The following is a 10,493-nucleotide window of genomic DNA, read 5'->3' as shown; positions in this document are numbered from 1 at the left end:
GATCTCCAGTTTCACTGCACAGCCTCTGTGTGCCAGGTGACTGCCTGAAGGGTAAGCCAGCTTTATGCACTGTAGAGTCCTCTGTGCAGCTGGGACCCGGGATCACACAGGACTTACTATCATGTGGAGCAGCGTCCATAAGCACAACTGCCTCCCCATTCACACTTTCATTGAATTCCTGGAAGCTGAGACGGAATCAAGTGGGTACACAGTAACCTGGTTCACATGTAACAACAATCCAGAACATTGGTTGCTATTGAATCACATGGGTTGTTGCATCAGGTGTTTCTCAGTATGAACCCTGCCCTTGCTATAACGTTAGGTGGTTAACCACAGATCACTCAGACTTTGCAACCCAGGGACAAGCCTTCGGTTCTCTGCCATGGTTGTTCCGGGTTAACAGCTCCTGGTTAAATCGCTGCGCAGAGTTCTCATGTGACGACAATCCACGATTTAACATATTCCGGGCTGTTGCTACATGCAAGGGGTGGTGAGGTGCAAGTCACTGCCAGGGGATGAAGTCCCATCAGTGCCTCTGTCCCTCTTTCCTGCAAGCTGGTTGGTTGAGGGAAACCCTGGGGCAAGCCTTGCCTCTGTTTCTCTCGCTGTCCATTGCGTGCCTGTAATTCTGCGAGGTCGGGGGGGGGTTGCGGGCAGATACCTGGGTTGGTGCTGTTGACTTTGGGGCAAATGAAACATTTGTGAAAGACACGGTTGCGTACAAATTGGAGAAGCCCTTGAGTGTATTCTGCCACATGGCTCCGTCATTTTGAGAAATAGTTTCAAGTCTCCATTGCCAGGGTGAGGATTCAAAGGAAAAGCTGATTCTTTCTTCATATTTTTGCTTACACATCGCTTTGTTGGATCGTGGCTACTCTGAGGAACAAGCAGATTTTACAAAAAATGTTGGAGTTACTGCTATTATAAAAGGTTCTTGTGCTGTGCTCCTGTGTGTGTGTTCACAGTTTCAGATATTCAGACTGACGGCAAAGAGTTCTAGCCTGCAATGCAATGGACATTTATCTGGGAGTGAGCCCCAATCACTGGGATTTCCTTCTGTGTAGACATACATAGAGTTGCACTGTAAACGTGCCTTGTCATTTCCAGTTTTCTAAAAATGTGAGAAAGACGGTGGAGAAATTGAAAAAGCAGGAGGAGCTGTCTTCTGTTGGAGACGGAATTAAAGCTAACAGAAAAGATGGTTTATCATTCCATACGGCTTTCTCTTGGGCTGAATCCTTTAGGCTGTGGCACATGGCATCTGCATCCATGTTGCTTTCTCTCCTTTGCCGGCCGTTACCTTTTGGTGAATGGCCTCCGATCAGACAGGCCTCTGCCTCTGCTCGTGTTGCACAGGACATCCAGAGCCTCTCGCCAACTTTTGCTCAGTGCCCCTTGCCCGCCTTTGAATTATGAATCTGAGGGTCCTAGGGTGAGAGCTGACCCCATCCATCAAGTGGTCCTCAGATCCTTGAGTGCCGGTCTCTGCCAGCAGGAGCATCAGGCAGGCCAAGCTCGAAACACTGGGCATCACTGTGTAAAGGAAGTCTGAAGCAAACAAAGTGGAACTGATGAGTAGTCGTGTAATTAGAAATAAAGACATTGAGAGCCGAGCACTCGTGAACCTCTGAAGGGCCTGGGGCCCTGCGCGGTCCTTTGATTTGGGAGCGCTCACAGGTCACCATGAGCACTGTGGCACATCCACGCACCATGTCAAGGGCCCCACATTATGGGCTGGTTGTTGTTGTTGTTGTTGTTGTTGTTATTATAACATTTCTATGCCGCCCCTTGCTGAAGCCTCGGGGCGGCTTACAACACAATAAAATACATTGAAATACAATAGAACATAATAAATTACCACTAAATACAAAAATACAAAAAATACACTGAGATACAAACATAATAATATAAAATTATGCTCAGGCTGCCACAATGCATGGATGTGATCACCACCACCACTTGTTCTGAGATTTCCCCATTAGGCTTCCAGAACTTTAACATACATATGGGAACATTCCTCTGAAAAAATAAATCTCGTTGCCTGGCCCTTGGTAGTGAGTGCACCCCTGTAGCAGGCGGGGGGGGGGGTCCCTTCTGTATTCCACCTGCTCCATGTACCTCTACAATAACCCATTATGAAAACAGTCAAGCAGGTCGTGGACAGGACATCCTGGGGGGCTTCCATGCATGGGGTTGCTGTAAGTTGGCGATGACTTGATGGCGCATGGCTTTCCTTGTACCGATTCAGTCAGGAGATGCGCTCACAGACTTCCTGATCTCCACCATTATTTAAGCCCACATGCAAATGCTTATGGAGGCCGACGGGACTTGGGCTGCCTTGCACTTTTATGGCCATCTATAAGCATGCAAGTATTGGGATTTGCTAGGAAGGGTTATATTCTGATTGCTCTTCTGTTCTTTTAAACGTTGGGGATGATTCTATTCGACTTTTATGTACAAGATAGTCAAGAACATCTTGCGTCTCATATGCACCCCGTGAGAGAGATCTGCGTCAAATGCTATTCATCTGCGGGGCTACCCAGGGATGCGTCATCTGCCGATTCTTTGCTCGGACGGGCAGGCGAGGTGCCCAGCCTCCTTCCTTCCTTCCCCAGCCAGGCAGACCACCGACCACAAACCACACTATGGCTTATTTCACTGGCTTGCTGGGGAGCAGAAGAACCGGAGTTCTTGTATGGTGCAGAAATATTAGCAAGCACGTTCGGAGTGCTCCCCATTCGCAGAGAGGGCAGCAGTGGGGCAGTGTGTGCCCACATGTCGTCACCTTCCCAACCTGGGTGGCTGTTCGTTTTGAAATCGCTGAGCTATTGTGAGATGTGAGCCTCTCTCTCCAAATCCACCATCCAATCGCCTCTCCATGCACACTGGCTATGGAGGCATATTTCTTTTGGCACGAGGTGTTCTCCTGGAACAGCAGCAGGTATATGAGGAAAAGATACTCAGGAATCACCGCAGGCTTTACATGGAACATCTAAAAGAAAAGGTCAGGTCACGGTTTAAATCCTTATCTGTGGAAGATGCCAAAAATCAGCAAGCATCCAGCATGCCAAGTCTCTGACACTGTGAGCAGAATGGGGGCTTCGTGCCTCTTGCACAAAAGGCCCACCGGAGACTCAGGGTCTCATCTGGCTGGCAGGCAATGAGTCCAGCAGTGCTCTGTGGCCCTGAAATGAGACCAAAACCCATGTGGAGCCTCCTGGCTCCTGGAGGCATGCCTCCCATCAAATTACAGCTCAAGTTGCATGTATCAGCAGGTAATCCAAGCCATGGAGGAGGGCATGGATTTTGTTAAATCCTTTCTGTCTGTGTTTCGCAGTTTGTCAGCTGCCTTTTGTTAAATCATTCCCTCATTGGTAGAATCAGGTCGCTTTTATAAGCATTTTCTTCCACTTGCACAGATGTGCATTAGCACTAATGTGCATTATTTCGTTACTGCAAGTGTGCATGAGCACATCGGTGCAAATCTCCCCACCAAAAGATCCCTTTTATAAAAATGATCCACAAACCTGCAGAACTTGGAAACGTCTGTCAAGTGCAGAACCCCCAAATCAGATTCACGGAAATCTGAGCTGGTCTGAATTTGTTGCAGATTCCTCAGACACCCCTTACACGAAGAAGTATGTTATTTTATTTCTCCGCTCTTCTTCTGCTAAAAAGTAGCATCAGTGGAACAAAATCAGCAAGCATAACGTTGCAAAATAAAATATACAAGATTGCTCCAATGTGTCTAAGGAGAGCAAATGTACAGTCTAGGGAGAAAACGTGGCGGATTCAATCATTGTCAAAAGCCCACCGAAGAAGGCTGCGCTTCACTGTTGCTCCACCTCCCACTGTTTCAGCGTCTGGATGCCAACACAGAGAACGCCCTCTCTGTTCACGTGATACGACGGCCCATCATGGCTTGCTACCTATGATGGATTTTCATTTCATAGGGATCCAAAATGATTCCCACAGGGTGGCTTTAGTGAAGGCAACAAGCCACCCTGGCAACTCCTGGATTATTCTAGGGGTTGTACCCATGATAGGTTGCTGTGTCAGGCGACCAACCCCCTCTTGGGTATGGGGAATCATCTACCAATACACTTGGCAAGAGCAGGAGAAAGAGCCCTTGCCATTTTTGCAGAACGAGTGGTAACACCCGCCATTGCCAGGTGCCCCAGAAGCACCCAGTGGGCGCTTGGAGGCAGTTGGCGCTGACGTCCCCCATACCTGCTGTGACTACAAACCATCTCTGGCCAGGGCGACTTATTTTATATTGTCATTTCTTGTATTTTAATTTAATGGTGTGAGCCGCCCCGAGGCTTCGGCGAATGGGGCGGCATAGAAATGTTTTAATAACTAAATAAATAAATCTCTGGCTTGCTGCAGCTTTTTTCACTTTACAAAGAAACATAGCAAGTCAGAAGGGGCATCCCGAGCCATCTAGTCTGACCCCTGGTTCCAGCAGGCTCTGCTCACGTAATACCCGACATGTGGCTGTCCAATGTGGTTTGTTGTGGCTGTGTGTTGTGGTTTACCTTTTTCTTTCCTTGATATTATGAAAGCCAGCCCTCAAGCTGGCATTCCTGATTCATGTTTCACAGTTAAGGACGGTGCCCTCAAAGTGCCCGAGTGGCACGTCAGAGGGGTCGCCCATAGTTGCTTTTTAAAAAAACGGCTGTCAAAGTTAAAGCTCCATTTTATCAATTCAAGAACAGGGTAATATGCAAGTATATACTTGTATACCTTTCTGCCCCGCGTGTGTAAACTCCTTCTAAATCCCCCTTGAATGAGTTTTTTCCATTGGCACTGCTGTGAAGAGCTGCGTATGTGATTTTTACAGTCCAGTCTGTGAATATGGAAGTGTGCTCTGATTTTATAGCAGCTTTGGTAGGAAACCAGGGAAAAATCATATGATTCACAGAGATCCGTGCCTCCTATTCATTTTAGTGTACATGCTGTGGTGGTCCTGTTCATAGTTAATAGTTAATAGGCAAGTAGCTAATTTGGTGCAACTCCTGTGTATGGATGTGCTCTTGAGTAGTACAAAAACCTGCAGGTTCTCTCAAGATCTATGTCCAAATTCATGTTTTATGCCATGCTGGATCAGAATAGTACAGGATCAGCAATTTGGACCGTTTGGTTTGCAGCCACAGGTAGGAACTATGATTTCATGGCAACTTTGTGAGGATCCCCTCAAATAATTTAGGGGACCCCGGGTGCCAGAGCCATGCTTGGTGTCTTACTGACTGAATGGTATTTTGAATTTGTAATGTATATGATTCGGTCCATGATGTTGGGTGCCGTTTGTCCATTTACTTTGCTGTGGGGAGATGTCACTAACAAAATCCAGCAGAATTGGTGGAATCTGGGACTCACATTATTTTGTGTCATGGTAGTGCTTTCTAAAACACACACACACAATTTTTATTGTTTAGTCCATGTGTTCGTATGTTTTGTAAGATGTGAGCTCATGTAAAAACCCAAATGATCCATTTGGATCCATGCCACAGAACCTTACTAGTACCAAGATATGTCAGATTCCTGTTTTTATAGTTTGCTTCAGGTTTGGGTGCCATCCATGAATCAGCAGGCATCTGGGGGGACCCCATGCAAAACCCAGAGGATCTTTGGCAATCTGTACCTTAGGACCTGGTTTTGTGCAGTGAAGAAGCCAGGAAGCATCTTTTGCTGCTCAGTCTGTGAATCTCAGTGACACTCCTGTTGATGGTCGTTTCCGTGGAAGTTAAAGGGAATTAAATTAGGCAGATTAACGAGGATCCACATCCTGATTTCTTGTGGTTCAGTCGTTGGACCGAAGTGCGAATTATGATTTCAGGGTTCAGGTGGGTCCCATGAGGATCTGAGCTCTGGATCTGTGCTCTTGCACCATGATGGCGCCCGTGTGTGCCGGATACCCACTTTTTCTGACTTAGTCCAGAGAGGCCAAAGTGCTCTGTGATAGGACACAGAAAGACCTCTGGAAAAATCAGTCGAAATCAAGCGAATCCTTGTTTTCTTTCATGAAACAAGCCTATTTTCTTCCTAAGAAGGATTCCCTTCCTATCCTCTGACTAATCCACATGCCTCAATCCCTTTTAACGCAATCCCTAACCTGGTCACATGGAGCCGGGTCCGCCCCCTGGGCAGGACCCCAAAGCCCCGACCCTTTCCTTTCTCTGTGGGGTTTTCTGCTGGGAGGAGAACTGCTGAGGCGGCTGGAGCCGAGAGCGCCTTCTCAGCCAGTCTGCACTGGTGTGTAAATCAGTTTTGGGGGGGGGTGTCATTGTATTTCATTGTTGAATGTTATGAATACTATTGTATGAAGCAACTTTGTTTGCTTTTGCATTGCTCCGCTGTTCACATTGCATTTGAATTTGTATTTGCTATGAGCACAGTATTGCATTTATATTGATTTTGTATTTTGCTATTGTAAATATTTGATCGAGCGTTCTTGAAAAAAAGCAGCAGCAGTTTTTGCAGTAGTCTTCTTTGAATTACATTTCGCTCTCTAAAAATTCCATTTGTATTCAATTAAATTTAATTTCAATATTTTATTCTTTTATTAGCATTTTTACTGGTCAGTGTCTGGTTATTTTAGAGAATCGTCATTTTTTGGTACTAAATTTAAAAATGGATACATAAAATACTATATGATGTATATAATGCTTTTTATTTCTGGTCAGCGGTCCCTGAAATAATTTCCCTGTTTTTGCTGGTCCCCAACTGTAAAAAGGTTGAAAACTGCTGCCCTAAACATCAGCTCCCGCCCTAAAGTCGTGTCAGAGCTAGAGCAAGAGCAGAAAATCAGGGAAAGGAAAGTGAAACTGAATTCTGTACTCTGCATTGGCCAGGCAGCTGGAGGCAGTAATGGCGAGCAGATTGCACTCTGCTCTCACTTGCTCCCTGTGCCTGGATGTGTTCGTTGAGCCGGTGCTGCTCAGCTGCGGATGCTGTTTCTGCCGTCGTTGCATCACCTCCTCCTGGGACAGCAAAGCGAGGGTTCCCATGTGCCCAGAGTGCCGGCAACCCAGTCCTGGCAGACAGTGCACCCCGAACCCACTCCTGGAGACCTTGGTGAAAAGAGCGTGGGGATGCCCCAGGAAGCAAGCAGCAGCTCCACGCAGAAAGGGGCAGAAGCTGGTGGGAAGAGGCGTGGAGATGGGGAAGGAGGAAAAGGGCCAAGCAGGGCGCTTGCGAAAGGCACGGTGCACCTGTTCAGCTCTTCTGCATCTCCGGTGAGGCCCTGATTTGCTATCGCTGCCTTGACTCGTCAGCTCGTGCGGGGCACCAGTTCAGCTCCTTGAAGGATGCTGCTCAGCGTTACAAGGTGAACGGGCAAGGCATTGTAAGGCAGGTGGGCAACAGGACCTCTTGTTGGATGGCGCAATCTTGCAACAAGGGACCAGGCTCAGAGCTCCAGGAGCCAGGCTGTCGTGCCTGACGGGAGAGAGGGCCAGAAGCTCACAGTGAGAGTCGGGCGTGGGAGCAGGGGGATTTATACTTGGTGCCCATGGCTCAAACGGCCCCCCTGCCGCCCGACTCTGAGGTTTCCAAGTGAGGAGCTTCCCCACATCCTGGCTCTGAGTTTTTTGAGCAGGGTGCCGCTTCCCTTCCTCTTGACTCTGAGGTTTTTGAGCAAGTTGCTCCCCAGCCTCCTGACTCTGAAGCTGCTGGGCCGAGTGCTGGAGAACAGGAAGAAGTGGCAGTTGATTTAGGGGACATCCATCTTAGGAGAAAATTGCGGCACTTAGACCAATTGAGACCACGAGAGAGAAGTTTGTCCCACCCACGTGCAGAAAGACGTGAGAGAAGGTTGAAATCCACGTGACCTTTCCTGTAGGGTTCAGAAGCGAGGGGGCAACTGAGCTGCAAGGAGCTCCTCACCAGAGCTTATCTGTTGCATCGTAAATCTTGTAGCAAATAGCAATGAAAGTCTTTAGTTTTATTGCCGGCTGCTGTGTGAGTTAATTGGAGACGTGAGTTACGGCCTCACAACACAGGCTTCAGGTTGGATGTCAGGAAGTCTCTCCTGATGGTTAGGACCCCTAGGAGATGGGATGGGCTTCCGAGGAAGGTGGTGGAGGCCCCGTCGGTGAGGGTGTTCAAGGATAGGCTGGACATGCACATGGTGGGCATGTCGTAAGCGGATCCGGCTAGTGCCAGAGGTCAGACTAGATGTCCTGGGAGACCCCTTCTGACTCGTCTCTTTTCTACGTTTCTATGTTTTCCTCCTCCCCTAGGAGAAGCTGGGTGAGGCCCTGGAGCATCTGGGCACCAGAATTAGGACACTTGAAGAGAGGGAAGAACAGCAAATAGAAAAAATATCTTCTTTGAGGGTAAGAATGAAACCGTAACTCCATTTGTTTCAGTAGCACTCCGGGTCATGTTGAAATGTACAGGAAACTTTCTCACAGTCCCATCAAGTTAATCAATTTAGAAACAGCAGAGTAAGTCGGCCATTGACATTTTATTTCTAGATCATCCAACAGCTGAAACTCTCTGGACAATTCACAACAATTTATCAAAGTGCAATAGTCAAAATGGACGCAAGAAAATATTAGATATTATTTAATTAACTGGTTGGTTATAAACAGAATATATCATAACGATCTCAGAACATGAGACAGTTTAAAGTATTGAACTGCAAGCCATGTTTTCCACCCTGGCTCCCCATCCCTTCCCAACCTACTTCACAGGGTTGTTGTTGTAAGGATAAGATTGGAGGAGAATTATGTTAGTTGTCTTGTGTTCCTCGGAAGGAAACAAAGCAGGATATAGAGAAATACTGTCCTCCCATTTGGCCTGGAGGCAATTACTGGGGGCTCACAAATGGTTAGAAGAGAATCCTAGGTATCTTTGGCAGTGGCAGCTGCTTTAAAAATGGGAAAGTCACTTTAGAAGAGTGCAGTTTTGAGCCACGAAGCAGCTGGGATGGCCAGATGCTTATCTTAGTTCCTGCCAGCCACCTTGGCTCACTCAGGGTGCTGTTCTAGGTATGTTTAGACAGAAAAAAACACGCTATAACTCCCATGTTGGTTGCAGGATACTGGAAGCTGTAGGACATTTTTCTGTCTAAAGATGTATATGGCTATATTCTAAATAGCTCCCAGAATTCTGGCAGTGGACATTTGGGGTTGGGACCAGATTTAGGCACGGGAAGCTGGGTTGGCGGCAGTAGGTTTCCCATCCTTCCCATGCCAGCCTTTCTAGCCCCCTGCAAATGCTACCGAGAGGGCCAAGAAGCCCTGCCAAGCGAGGCCCTGCCAAAGCCCTGCCTTGCCCCACCAAACTGTGGGGCAAAGCAGTATCCCCCAGATGGAGGTGCTGCTTGTGTGCAGAGGTCTCCCACCCCAGAAGGCAGATCTTGGCTCCGATTTGTGCTCTTCATGCAGATTCAGTTAAAAGGCTCGTGCAGCATCTTCAGGGTGCTGGAAGGGCCCCTGTGGGGTAGAGGGTTTCGGGAAGTCCACATCCCGCAGCACCGTTGACTCAGCTAAAACCTGCATCCCACCCGGTTGTTTATGCCCTTCCCCAGCAGTACATTCCACGGAGGCCAGTGGGTGCTGCTTCTGAATCGGCATCTGCAGGTCACACACGCCCATCCTGCATTTCAGGCCTGCACGGCATCGCTGCGTGGCGGCATTGAAGAGATGTTCACGGAGCTGCACCAGGTGCTGCACGAGCGGCGAAGGGTGATGCTTGTCCAGCTGGAGGAAGACGAGCAGGCTGCACAGGGCGAGATGGGCGTCCGATTGCGGCTTCGAGATCCGAGAGAGGCTTCACGCTGCCAAGGAGGCCATGAGCCAGGAAAAGACCCACTCGGAACTGGACAACCCAGGTGCCAACTGTTTGGTGAGGATGCGATCCCAGCGCCGGGTGGGAAGAGCATGCCGGAGCCCCATGGTGGGAGGCAGAGAAAGAGCCATGGCTTTTCTCAGGGAAGGGTCTGGGAATTTTAGCACAACTCGATGTGTGTCCACGGAAGTGACTCTGGGACCTCAACTCTGCATAGCTGGAACAAGCAGAGAAGAGGGATCCGAGTTCTGCAGGCCTCTGAGGACTGGGAAATGGTCCCTGGACCAGTTTTTGCTGAGCTGCTAAGCCAGTGTCTGGACTGCTTCAGACTGCAGATGGGACTGACATGACTGGCTGCTTGTCTATACTAGGAGTGGGCAACATGTGGAAAACCCCCTTTCAACATTGGAGAAGTGGCATCATAGCAGCTACAGAGCAGCAAAAGGGGCACATTTTGACCTTTGAGTGCTTGGTAGAGGATACAGATGCCATCTTCTCAGAAGGGGAGATGGGTTGCCCTGCAGACTGGAGTCTGTGGAAGACAGGGGCACCAGGTTGCCCCCAGACCTCCACAGATACCCCCCTCCACTCTATACAAACAGATATGCCTACCTGAACAGACCGCTTGCTTGCTTGCTTGCTTGCTTGCTTGCTTGCTTGCTTGCTTGCTTGCTTGCTTGCTTGCTTGCTTGCTT

General features: G+C 48.5%; 1 protein-coding gene across 1 annotated transcript in view; it reads left to right on the top strand.

The window, feature by feature from the left end:
- Positions 1–121: 121 nt before the first annotated feature.
- Positions 122–10,493, top strand: part of LOC123017942 — a 12,673-nt gene continuing 2,301 nt past the window's right edge. Inside the window, exons 1-4 of the mRNA XM_044419634.1 lie at positions 122–200; positions 7,086–7,330; positions 8,244–8,339; positions 9,618–9,855. Coding sequence (XP_044275569.1) covers positions 122–200; positions 7,086–7,330; positions 8,244–8,339; positions 9,618–9,855 — 658 coding nt within the window. The remainder of the gene's footprint in view (positions 201–7,085; positions 7,331–8,243; positions 8,340–9,617; positions 9,856–10,493) is intronic.

Source organism: Varanus komodoensis, unplaced genomic scaffold, assembly GCF_004798865.1.
Source record: "Varanus komodoensis strain SLA01 unplaced genomic scaffold, ASM479886v1 scaffold105, whole genome shotgun sequence".
In the NCBI taxonomy this organism is placed as follows: Eukaryota; Metazoa; Chordata; class Lepidosauria; order Squamata; family Varanidae; genus Varanus; species Varanus komodoensis.
This window is presented reverse-complemented; position numbering and strand designations above follow the sequence as displayed.